The 13,791-nt window shown below is 39.5% G+C and overlaps 1 protein-coding gene across 1 annotated transcript in view; it reads left to right on the top strand.

The window, feature by feature from the left end:
* Positions 1-13,791, top strand: part of LOC136151439 (contactin-associated protein-like 3) — a 160,525-nt gene that overhangs the window by 46,271 nt on the left and 100,463 nt on the right. Inside the window, exons 2-4 of the mRNA XM_065912556.1 lie at positions 2,566-2,713; positions 11,896-12,099; positions 13,034-13,209. Of these exons, the coding sequence (XP_065768628.1) occupies positions 2,566-2,713; positions 11,896-12,099; positions 13,034-13,209 (528 nt within the window). The remainder of the gene's footprint in view (positions 1-2,565; positions 2,714-11,895; positions 12,100-13,033; positions 13,210-13,791) is intronic.

Below are 13,791 nucleotides of genomic sequence, written 5' to 3'. Positions count from 1 at the left end.
TGGGTGGGATGTTTGGAGAGAGTAACATGCAAACATATATTAACATATATACAATAGACAGCCAATGAGAATTTGCTGTATGTCTGAGGACTCAAACCATGTTGATGTTTGGCAGAAACCAACACAGTACTGTAAACCAATTATACTTCAATTAGAAATAAATATATATGCATTTTTAAAAAGACCCAAACTCCCCAGTGGCTTTCAGGGAAAGATTTTTAAAGACAGGTAAGGAAAGGGGGTTATGACGTATGTGATCAGCTCATGGACATTCTTCTGATTGGTTGGTGATGAGATAATCAAGAGTCAACATCATCAACCTTCTGATTCCAACCAGTCTGGGATCTATGTGCTTATGGGCAGCATATACAGTTAACTTCTTCCACTTGGTGGAGGTTTTTATATTTTCAAAACAGCTCAAAGGACATGGCTCAAAATAATATCTGTGGCCCTTGAAGAGGTCCTGAAGGTCTTTAACTTTAATGGCTAAACTTGTTATTTTGCTTTATTTGGTGTTTCTTCTTTTTTTTTTTTTTTTGCATTTTTTCACTTCTATGATTAGATTTACTCCTTGGGACTCGGGGAGGGCCTAGGAAGCTAAAGTTTCTCTATAGACAGGAGGCACGTGGAGGGCATGGTGCAGGGGAGCCTCTTCCAGGAAGGTCCCGTGTGATCCTGCTGGTTTCGCATGGTTTCTCTCTGAAGGCAGAGACAAAAGGAATTCTTTACAGATGACTTGTGATGGCCTTTCAAATTGTCATGAAACTTCAGGACATAGATTGATGTACAGTTGTTAATGTACCAAGATTGGCAAGATGGCAGAGGTGAGAGGGAAGCAGATTCTATAACAGGAGAGAGCTAGATTCATTTCATCTGAAACCCACCCATCATTTTTTAAAGTACAGTAAACTCTGGGGCTTCCCCAGGGGCTTAGTGGTAAAGAATACACTTGCAATCCAGGAGCCACAGGAAACGCAGGTTTGTTCTCTGGGTTAGGAAGATTCTTTGGAGAAGGAAATGGCAACCCACTCCAGTATTCTTGTCTGTAGAGTCCCATGGACAGAGGAACCTACAGAGGCTACAGTCCATGGGGCCGCAAAGAGTCAGACATGACTGAAGCGACTTAGCTTTAGCTCACGCACAGTAAACTCTGGGCTTCCCAGGTGGGAAGCCTGGGAAGTGGTAAAGAGTTCACCTGCCAAGCAGGAGAAGTGGATTTAATCCCTGGGTCAGGAAGATCACCTGAAGCAAGCAACCCACTTCAGTATTCTTGCCTGGGAAATCCCATGGACAGAGGAGCCTGGCAGGCTACATTCCGTGGAGTCGCAAAGAGCCAGGTACAACTAAGTGACTAAACAGCAGAGCAGTGAAGAGTATTAAAGAGAGGTTTGCCAGGATGACTGGAGAAGTTGCATTGGAATGCACTTCCTGTGTGTTGGAGATTGTACTGTGTTTATGCAAGCTTTATGGCCTACATGTAAGCCTTTTTAAAATGAATAAGTCATTAGTATCATTAGTAACATATCTATAATCGATGTATGTGTATACAGCAGCATCATCCATTTTTTGGTTTCCCTGCCTTCTGATATTTACATTAAAAGGAACACCATACTTCTTATAACAAGTTTCTTTCTTTCTTTTTTTTTTATAACAAGTTTCTTTGCTCTCATGCTGACCCTTTCTAGTGTGAACCCAGATGCCCGTGATGAGAAATCACACTTCTTATCTGTGGCAGGTGGTATTGCTGTGTTTCCCCAAGTACCTCCTAAATGCAGATAACTTGGGGCAGCCTGACACACACAGTGAACACAGATCAAAATTTGAATCCCCACGATCTCATCCTGGTCACAGTGGAGAATAGCTATCCTGCCGGCACAGACTCTTCATTTTCTTAGGCTTGAATTTTGCATTGGTGGCTCAGCAGTGAAGAATCGGCCTGCAATGCAGGAGACGCAGGTTCAATCCCTTGGTCGGGAAGATCCCCTGGAGGAGGGCATGGCAACCCACTCCAGTATTCTTGCCTGGGAAATCCCCTGGCAGGCTACAGTTCCTGGGGTTGCAAAGAGTCGGACATGTCTAAGTAATTAACATTTTTGCATTTATAAGTTAAGGATTTTGAACTAGAACACTGGTCAGATCCCCCCACCTCTCAAATTTTAGGGTCTCAGATTCCTTTTGTACATCCTTCAAGCTGGCATTGTGCTTGTTTGTCCTGGAAGTGAGGTTGTGTGTCTTGACTACTTGGAGATTAGGAAATGATTTAGGTGGGGGCTGAGCAACTTTCTAAAAGCAAGTCTTTGAAAGCAGCAGGTTTATAGCCAGTTTAATGGAGTCATTGAAGCTTAAACTACCCTACAAATAAGGAAAGTTTAGATGATGATGACTAATCCAGGCATTGAAGAGAGATTGTCACATGCCTCAAATGTTAGCAGAGTTGCTCTATAGTAGCCATGAATTTGCATACTAGCAAAGTGAAGCATCGTTTGCTCATTATTAGTCTGTGAGGTGAGAGCAGGAAGATGGTATTATGCAGACACAGTGATTCCTTTCTCCATTTTCTCTCAGGGTTTCCCAGGAAACACAAATGCTGACAGCGTGGTACACTATAGACTCCAGCCGACCTTCGAAGCCAGATTCTTGCGCTTCCTTCCCTTAACCTGGAACCCCAAAGGCAGGATTGGGATGCGGATTGAAGTGTATGGATGTGCCTACAGTAAGTGGTGTTTATTCCTCAAATGAAGTTTTTGATGGAGTGTTGTGTTCTAAACACCAAATTGAAAGTGGAACTTGACTTTTTCAGCTTTTTAAATATCTGTGCAGGCAGCACTGGTTTTATGGAAAGTCTTGATAATATTACAGTTATTTTAAGGTCGACTTCAGAGGAGGACCGGAAATGAGCCTTTAAATCTTAGATTCTCAGAGGTTAGCTGAGTACCTGTTATATAGTGAGCACTTCATAAAATGAACAGAGCTCAAATCAAGAGCAGTTATATTTACTGTTACTGATGGTTCTGTCTTCTGCAGCTGGAACGATCCTCCTTTGGGAACACGGGTGAGAGTAGTGGTCCCCGTGCTCCCTGCTCCCCATGGGGACTCACTTTTCTCTCTACTTGCGCAGCTGTGGAAACTTCTTTTGAACATCATTTATGTTTAATGTCTTCTGGCTTTTCCCCACTGACAATGAAAGAAAAGATGCTGGCAGTCAATCTGAGCATAAAAACAAGCATAAAAGCATTCCATGAAATACATGGGGGATCAAATCTACAGCTGCCATTTTGAAGGTCTAGAATATACTGGTATTTTTTAAGTGAACACAAAAATGAAAAAAAAATTAATTTAAAATATAATCTTCTAGAAAACTGGAAGAGTGACCTGAAGAATCAGTTGGCTGGGAACATCTTGGGGTTTTTGTCATACTTCATTCTGTCCCTGATCAAAGGATTACCTTTGTAGAGAAGTGTGACCATAAGATATACCACACACAGAATATTTAATATGTCAGATCCGACCTCCTGAAACATTTTCTCATTCAACTCCCACTCTAACCAAATGAATTCAGTATAGTAGTAACCTCACTGCTTCAGAAAAGAAAGAAACCAAACCTTTGAGAAAGTAGATGTTTGCGAGAACTATTACATATTGGATCTAAGATTTAAAACTGTCTTTTTTCCTCATTTTGTATTCACGACTACCATACTATTCAGACATTGATTTCTTTATTCCCTCACCTGTCATATATGAATTTATTTGTCTGCAGAGAACTGGATTGTATGTGGAGGATGCTTCTGAGATTATTTATTTCTTTGTCAGGAGTTTATGAGAAGTCATACAATTGTACAAAGCAAATATAACATATTGTAACATGATCATGGGGCATGGGGAATAGAGGGATTGCATTGGAAAAGGAGACTTTTTGACATTCAGTTTTCAAAGTAAAGGTCGTGGGCAGTGAGACAGGGGGTAGGGATGGTGCTTATAAGATGAAAGGACATATATAAACTGGGGGAGTAGAAATTTAGTGTTCTTGTGGTGCAGGGATGGACGTGGGCATGAGTTGTGGAACAGTGGAGCTATCAGTTCCACTTTGATAACCCCGCACAGACAAGGGGTGTTTCTGGAGCTGAGGCTCCCCCTCGCCACCCACCCCACACTCAGGGGCCACCTTCAGCCTCTGTTCCACACCCTTTCCTAATGGCATGTTCTATTTGGCTCTGCTTCCTAACCCCGCCTCACTCTCTAGTGTTTATGATCCCATGGACCATCCAGCATAGATGGGACCGGGTTGCCTCCCTCTTTCTGCTGATCATTTCCTTCCATCCTTTTGGTTCTGGGGTCTGTCAGAGTGCTCACTGCTGTGATGGCCATGATGCCTGATATTTAGAGTTTCTCTTTGATCCCATGAAATTAACGTCTCCTTCTCCCATTTACTCTGGAAGCAACTTCAGGTTTACTGACTTCAAAGCAGAACATGCTCTTTGATGGGGATTTGCCGTTAGCTTGATGTTTTTGGTGAGGAGCTACAACTCCAGTTTCTTGGGTCAGAGGTCAGTACCAGGAAGATCCAAGCTGCGTGTCTGGTGCCTGGAAGGGCCAGTTGACTATACAGCTGTCATGGACCCTGCCTGCATCCTCAATTCAGCAAACACGAACTGCTGGGCACAAGGGACTCCTAGCATAAAAATGCAAGCAGGAAATAATCATCACTTGTAAAACAACACAAAATATGTTTCTCAATACTAGTGGCTCTGCTTTGTCTTCATTCTTATTATTAATAGTGATTCAAGTGTAGCACTTTGCATTTTTATTTTTGGCAGTAATTTAATGTGATTTGGTTTATAGCTCAAAGTGATAATTATTATCTTTTTTCATGTGTGCTTCCTCTGCCCTGTTGAGAGAGAGAATGTCCAGATTGCTTATCTCTTTTCAGTTTCATCTTTTTACATTCCATTTACAGTGATATTTACTATTCCTATAAACACTGCATATTTTCATGGCTTCTTGGCTTGGCATATATATTTTCACTAACTGAAAAGCCCTTCCCCCATTTCTAGAGTAAAAGTGGAAAGTGTCAGGTCTTCTTAGAGTCCCTACTGACCTACCCACCAAGACCAGGGTCTGGCATGGGATTCTTCACTTTCCCCTCTCTAGCATTCCCATCCATTCAATGTTAACTTTTCCTATGTACTTGTTCTAGGCTCTATATTCTACCCAAAATTGGTCTCTGAGCTTTCATCCCATTTCATGTTTTCAACATTTACATACAGTCTGACCAATTCCAAGTGACGTCCTTGATACAGGTCTCTGAAGCCCCACACATCTGGCTGCTGCTGCTGCTGCTAAGTCGCTTCAGTCGTGTCTGACTCTGTGCAACCCCGTAGACGGCAGCCACCAGGCTCCTCCCTCCATGGGATTCTACAGGCAAGAGTACTGGAGTGGGATGCCATTGCCTTCTCCACAGACGTCTGGATAATTCTCCATGTTTCACCATCATTTCTTTAGTGAAGCTGTTGGTTGTCTTTTGAGTCTCTCCTGACTCCACACGTTCATATTCAGTGTCATCCTCAAGTCTTCCCTTGGCGTACTGTGTCATATCAGCCCCACAGTTGTGATGTAGCTTTATGTTCATCACTGTGTTTATTGCTGGAGTGAGAGAGGGAAGAAAGGCAGAGAGGAAAGGAGGGGAGGAGAAATGAGGGACATAGTTCCTGAATCCAGAAACGTAGCCTCGATAGGCACAGAATGGGGACCCCCATTGGGGTCTACGGTCATCCATGTGGCACTTCTCTCCTGTGTCAAGTCGTCCACTGAAAATCAAATGAGTTAAGAGGGAAGAGAAGAAGGGAGTAGAACATGTACTTGCCTGTTTTAAAACCTTGTGTTTATTTTACTTAAAAAAAATATGTTGATTGTTGCAGTGAAAAATGTTCTATGTAACAACCGCACCATGTGTCAATGTTTATAAACCTGATCTTAATGTCTCTGAGCAACTGTTCTATGTAATGAATGGCTGTTTGTGGGACCAGATCCAGAGGCTCTAAATATATCAGCACTAACTTATTCTCCCTACTGATAAAATGGCAAGCATATGTGGGGTTTTCTTTAATAATATTGTTACTGATGCATTTATCAAAATATAGCCTCAGTTAATAAAGCAAATGTTTATAACATGTGACAATGGAAAAACACTTCCTATTTTTCAGCTAAATATCACATTTCCCCTACTCTTTCTGGAATGTAGGTTCTGTACTCTTACAATATAGGGAATTATTGCTTTCTGTTTTAACACGTAATGAGTGACTTCTGTGTCAAGTACCCCAATTGTTTAAATAATTGAATTACATACAAAAGCATTTTATAAATATGAGGATTTCTTGTAAAAGTTAAGTATGATGCTAAGTGGTAATTTAATGCATTATTTTGGTGTTTTCATTCAAATAAATTTAGTGGATTATTTGTATTAGTTGTGGGCATATAGCATTTGATTTTTTCTTATAGGAGTACAGTAGCAACAATTTTATGCTTAGGGGGCTGGTGGAAACGAGTTCATCTTAGCATTCATCACCAGTAAGCCCTGAGACATGAAAGCTGGCTTCTGCAGGTCATGGCATGATTGGTGATTTGAAGCTCAAGGGAGCCTCTACTTAGTGGAGATTAAACTCAAGGAGGACCACCTAGGGGTCTCCCCCATTCATACTTGGAGAGCTCATTGCTGCTGACTTACTGAACAAAATACTATATCCCAAAATATGACTATCTTTAAAAGTTTTGCATTTTTAAATCGATAGCTTTTTCAAATCATGTTTCAGTATTTAGTGCTAAATTTTAAAATATACATATATATTGACTTGCCAATTTGTTTTCAAATATTCCGATTAGTTTATGAATACTTGGTAGTGAATGATATTTTATAAAATAAATTCTGTTTGATGAGGCTTATTATAACTGAGTTTCCAATCTGAATATTCTGTGTGATCATGTGTATTCTTATTTGTTGCATGGGCTTACCTGGAGGGCTTCTTGCTTAACACTGCAGCCCAGTTTTTGAACCATGGTTGGCGACTTTCCAATGCCTATGTGTAAATTCTGTATAAAGAGTATTTGTTCTGTGATAGTTTGATATCTAGATGACCTTGATTCTTTGCATTCTTTCTTTCCAAACCCTTTCAACAGAGAAGAGTCTGTGTTTCTCCTATCTCCATTCTGAGCTCTAAGACATTTCCTTGTCACTGTAGTTTCCTAGCAACCCACAGTAAGACATTCAATATTACAGGTGCAATCTGTTTTCTCATGGTAGTAGAAATGAGAAAGTGAGGGAAGAACTGTCAGTTCCAGGAGGGCTGGGCCATGTCTGTCCCTTCCTGTTTTGTCCCAGCATCCAGCAGAGTTTGTGATATTTGCATCAGCATCAACTGAAAATAAAGCTGTGCTTGTGGAATGGACGGAAATTAGTTTGGGGTTGGGGCATAGGGAAGATGGAAAGAAGTGGTCTTTTAATAAGAAAATTTCATTATGCCAAAGCAAAATCCTTGCCAAATTTGAATTTGAGGCTATGGAAGACTGTGTATAGAAACCAGTCTTTTATATTATACACAGAAATATATAGCCAGGAGCAGAAATATTGACCTATTCTTTACCTCATAAAATATATATTCAAGAATAATCAGAGTATATTGAATTATGTAATAGGAAAGTCAACAAAATAATGACATTTGTGATTTCCTATATAAAATAGGATTTTTGATTTTTCAATTATAGAAAAGTCACAAAACGTCTGGTTGTGAGTTCTTTCTTACTGCTTAACCATCAGGAGCCAGGTTCAGGAGTAATCGCTACGTGCTTCTGCTGAGTGGAGGATGGCAAACTTCTGTAAAAGATCAGCCAGCAAATGCTTTTGGCTTTGCAGGTCCTTGTACTCTCTGCCACCTCTTCTTTGTTTTCAAGGTTGATTCTTTTTAAACAAATCTTGAAACATTAGTTTATGAGACTGTACAATAACAGGCTAAAGCAAGATGTGGATGGTTTCAGATGAAGGGAAGCTTAAAAGTCTGGATTTCTAAAAACAAATTTTGAATTTTATCTCTTTAGTAACCTCTTCAATTGAGCTCAAGTTATTATCATTTAAAATTTTAGTTAAACTGTTACAAGATACATGATTTTTAAGTGGTTGCATATCTGTATTATAATTTAGTCACTTTAGGCTTAAAAAAATCTGTCAAAATGCATGTTAAATATGCCTCATAAAATATAATTTGATGACCCTCATATGGTTAATTGTTCTAGAAGCTAGTATTAGTGATCACATTAGAAATAGAGTCCAAACATTAAGAAAAAAGAAATTTTTTAAAGCCATGTTTTTGTGTTTCTATTACATAATACATTTTTCATGACTCCATTTTGCCTGAGGAGAATATTCCGGGAAATATAATTTAGGTGCTTTAGAGCAGTGATTCTCAAAATATAGGCACAGATCAGCCACGTCAACATCACAGGAGACTTTTTAGAAACCCAAATACTCAGGGTCGCTCCTCCCCACCCCCCACCCCCTCCACACACACACCTGGTCAGTCAGAAACCCTGAGATGGAACTTATCAGTCTGTGTTTAATAAACCCTCCAAGAGATTCTGAGCCCTAGAAGATGAGTATTACTATTACAAAGCAATACAGCAAGAGGGAAGATGAGGAAAAAAATAATTCAATCAACATAATCCTGAGAAAATCACTTACAGAAAAAAATTTATTAGCTGACTGCAAAAATAAGCCTTAATTATTAGCATTGTCTTTCAGTGACACATAAACCGTACTGCAAAAATGTGAAAGCATTTAAATTCTTTGCTAACAAGTTTTCATTAGTTTATTATTATCTAATACTCTAAGGGACACATTTGAATTTAACATAATTATGTTTTCATTAATCATGTTTATTTAATTATGCAACAAAGAATAATTGTTTGATTATATGGCTTTGAGACAGAGTTCAGTGTTTATATATTTTACATTTGTATGTGAATCAAAGAGAAGAGGTGGCAAGAATACACAGAGGAACTATACAAAAAAGATCTTCGTGACCCAGATAACCACAATGGCGTGATCACTCATCTATAGCCAGGAATCCTAGGATGTGAAGTCAAGTGGGTCTTAGGAAGCATCTCTAGGAACAAAGCTAGTGGAGGTGATGGAATTCCAGTTGAGCTATTTCAAATCATAAAAGATGATGCTGTGAAAGTGCTGTACTCAATAGGCCAGCAAATTTGGAAAACTCAGCAGTGGCCATGGGACTGGGAAAGGTCAGTTTTCATTCCAATCTCAAAGAAAGGCAATGCCAAAGAATGTTCAAACTATCTCACAATTGCACTCATCTCACGTCCTAGCAAAATGATGCTCAAAATTCTCCAAGCCAGGCTTCAACAGTATGTGAACCGTGAACTTCCAGATGTTCAAGCTGGATTTAGAAAAGGCAGAGGAACCAGAGATCAAATTGCCAACATCCATTGGATCATTGAAAAAGCAAGAGAGTTCCAGAAAAACAGCTACTTCTGCTTTATTTACTACACCAAAGCCTTTGACTGCGTGGATCACAACAAACTGAAAAATTCTTAAAGAGATGGGAATACCAGACCACCTGGCCTGCCTCCTGAGAAATTTGCATGCAGGTCAGAAAGCAACAATTAGAACTGGACATGGAACAACAGTCTGTTTCCAAATTGAGATAGGAGAACATCAAGGTTGTATATTGTCACCCTGCTTATTAAACTTATATTCAGAATACATCATGAGAAACGCTGGGCTGGAAGAAGAACAAGCTGGAATCAAGATTTCTGGGAGAAATATCAATAACCTCAGATATGCATATGATAACACCCTTATGGCAGAAAGTGAGGAAGAACTAAAGAGCCTCTTGATGAAAGTGCAAGAGGAGAGTAAAAAAGTTGGCTTAAAATTCAACACTCAGAAAACTAAGATCACAGCATCTTGTCCCATCACTTCATGGCAAATAGTTGGGGAAACAATGGAAACGGTGAGAGACTTTATTATTTTGGGCTCCAAAATCACTGCAGATGGTGACTGCAGCCATGAAATTAAAAGACACTTGCTCTTTGGAAGAAAAGCTGTGACCAGCCTATATATCCTATTAAATAACAGAGACGTTACTTGGCCAACAAAGGTCTGTCTAGTCAAGGCTTTGTTTTGTCCAGTAGTCATGTATGGATGTGAGAGTTGGACTATAAAGAAAGCTGAGTGCAGAAGAACTGATGCTTTGAATTGTGTTGGAGAAGACTCTTGAGAGTGTCTTGGGCTACAAGGAGATCCAACCAGTCCATCCTAAATGAGATCAGTCCTGAATGTTCACTGGAAGGACTGATGCTGAAGCTGAAACTCCAATACTTTGGCCACTTGATAGGAAGAACTGACTCATCTGAAAAGACCCTGATGCTGGGAAAGATTGAAGGTGGGAGGAGAAGGGGATGACAGAGGGTGAGATAGTTGGATGGCATCCCCGACTTGATGAACATGAGTTTTGAGTAAGCTCTGGGTGTTGGTGATGGACAGGGAAGCCTGGCATGCTGCAGTCCATGGGGTTGCAATAAGTTGCAATAAGTTGCAATAAGTTCAGTTCCGTCCACTGAGCGACTGAACTGAACTGACTGATGTGAATCAAACTTCCACATTTTCAAAAGGTACCTGCTCAAAATGGATGATTCTTTTTAAGTTGTGAATATCAAGGGTTTTCTGGAAATAGTTAAAGTGAAGTGAAGTCGCTCAGTCGTGTCCGACTCTTTGTGACCCCATGTACTGTAGCCCACCAGGCTCCTCCATCCATGGAATTTTTCAGGCAAGAGTACTAGAGTGGGTTGCCATTTCCTTCTCCAGGGGATCTTCCTGACTCAGGGGTCGAACCCCGGTCTCCTGCATTGCAGGCAAATGCTTTATTGTCTGAGCCACCAGGAAAGCCCAAAGATTGAAAGAAATGAAAGTTGCTCATTCATGTTGGATTCTTTGCAACCCCATGTGCTTTACAGTCCAGGAGTTTCCAGGCCAGAATACTGGAGTGGGTAGCCTCTCCCTTCTCCAGGTATCTTCCCAATCCAGGGAACGAACCCAGGTTTCCTGCAGTGAAGGCAGATTCTTTTCCAGCTGAGCCACAAGGGAAGCCCTGGAAATAGTTAACCTGAATGAAATGCAGGTCCATGTACAGGTTAGACACAGAGTACATGGCAACAGTGTGGCAATGACTGGCTGTAGCAGAACAATCTTCTTAGTGCACTTAAGATGCAACACAAAACAGGCTGCCCTTTTGTGCTGTCCCTGGACCAAAATGTTGTGATAAAAACACATGCCTGTTTACTGAGAGCCCTTTAATATGGTCTGCAGTAGTATTTAGTATATCTGATGTCTTTATGTGTGTCTTTTATGGCCAGACAAAAATATATTAAAGTGAGTGCTTATGTGAGAATTGTTAAAAGTCAGAGTTCCTGGTTCAGAAATAATTAAGCCATTTACACGAGTGACACTGATATTTAATTTCTTACCAGTCTGTGAGAACTAGTATAGCTTTTAAGAAAAACAGAAATGTTGAATGATTATTAAATGTACAGGGAGATTTTATTCAGGGGAAATTGACTTTAACTTTTTTCCTAATCTTTGTTATTTACAGGATGGAAATAGGCCAGTAAAAGATAGGAGAAATTGAAATTAATCAACATTTCTAGATGATACATTTTGGGGAAGATGTGAGAAAAGGCAAACAGTGGAGTTGAGATATGCCAAATACGTTAGATATGTTAAACAAGCCAGAGATATGCTATGTATGTATATGTGTGTGTTGACTTACACATTTCAATGCACTGATAAGACTATATTATAATTAGACCACATTTTAATGTCTTCCATTGTAGGATCTGAGATGGTTCATTTTGATGGGAAGAATTCTTTGCTGTACACATTTAATCATAAATCCATAAATCCAATCAAAGAAGTTATTTCTCTGAAATTTAAAACCAGAGAGAACAATGGGATTCTACTCCACAGAGAAGGATCAAATGACAAACACATCACCCTGGAGTTAGTTAAAGGAAAACTCATCTTATTCCTTAATTCAGGTAAAAAAAAAATGTGTTTCGGGAAATACTATTTAGATGAAAGTATCTTTTATGATGAATTTTTCTTCACAGTTAAGTAGTTAATTTAAAACAAGAGTACTTTTGGATGTGAGGGTGATCTGGCTTGGCTAGAAAGGTGTTCCTTTCCTCCCTCATAGCTCCACGTGCGTTCCTCCCAAAGCTGTGCTCTTGGTTGAGGAAGACCGCTTTCTCCTCTTAGAGGAGGGCCGTTCGCTGGTCAAGGGTATATACATAGTTTTGCTTCTTTGCTAGAACCTCAAAACAAGCTCTCAAGGTCCATTTGCAGGAGAACGTGGGGTCGTCAAGATTCCAAGACTCCAGACACATCTAGATGAGGCTTTCCATGTGGCAGTCTGCCTTTCTTTAAAAAACAAAACAAGCATACAATAAAAAAAGAACACTTTTGTGAAAGAAAGCAGACCCTATAAATAATTATTCTGAAGACCAGAGCTGCTCAGGCAAATGGACACATGGTCACCTCTACTAAGTCACATAGTTGAGCTCTACTAAGAACAACATGTGTGATCTTCAGCATGCTTTTATGTAAAAAGTTTTATTTCTTGATAATCATGTAAGATCAGTAGCAGATGCTCAATAAATAACCTGATAATATCATGATGACAAGGGTGGCTTATCATAAACTTTTGAAGTAGTCCTATGAGTGAAGACCTAGGAAGAAAATATTTTCAAGAAAAATGAATATTCAGTACATAATAATAAAACAAGTTAGATAGAAGATGTTACTCAATATCAAAGAAGATTGTATTTAAGATTAAGGTAAATGCAACTTGCCAGTCCTTGGGATAAAAGAATGTAAGGAAAGTGTAACTGATGTGAGAAATGCTAAACCTGAAAGCATTGATCATGGTATTGAGCTAGATGGAACGGTACATTTACACTTTTTCCTTTTCAGGTCATGCTAGCTCGCCCTCGCCGGATGCTCTCATGCTGGGCAGTTTGCTGGATGATGAACACTGGCATTCTGTTCTCATTGAGCTCCTCAGTACAGATGTCAACTTCACTGTGGACACGCACACTCATCATTTTCGGGCGAAAGGAGAGTCCAGCTATGTGGATCTCGATTATAAGGTGTGAAATGACTTTTTAAGTATTACAGATTTTATCATTTGATTGCAGCATAATCTTCTATAGAAAATACTACTACATTGAAAAATTCCCTTTCCTACTAATTCAGAATTCTGATCAAATATTTCTTATGTGTGGTAACTTCACACTAGAAGATACATACTCAAGCTATTGAGACATTTTATTCCTTACAGATGTTAGTCTTCACATGAGAGTAAATAATTGTTAAATTTAGGAAATCCATACATGAAGAGCTACCAGTTCAACAAAGAATATTTTTAAATGCATTTGTTCACACAGTTCCTCTGTATTTCATCTGGTGTTTGACTGCAAATATTAACTTCGAGATTTCTTTATTTTAGGGCAATCCTAAACAGAATTAGCTACCTAGGATAATTTAGAGAAGTAATCCACGTATATTCCAATCTGAATTTTTTAAGTAACAAAAAAAGCCAGGTGCACACATCTCAGAATACTGTTTCTTGGGGTTTTTAAACACCTGACAGTATTTGCAGCATGTTGCCCATGTGTCTCTAACATACACTGAAATGCATTGCTTGTTCTGCCAGTTCTGCTGAGCACATC

The sequence above is a fragment of the Muntiacus reevesi genome, chromosome 20, assembly GCF_963930625.1.
Source record: "Muntiacus reevesi chromosome 20, mMunRee1.1, whole genome shotgun sequence".
Lineage (NCBI taxonomy): Eukaryota > Metazoa > Chordata > Mammalia > Artiodactyla > Cervidae > Muntiacus > Muntiacus reevesi.
This window is presented reverse-complemented; position numbering and strand designations above follow the sequence as displayed.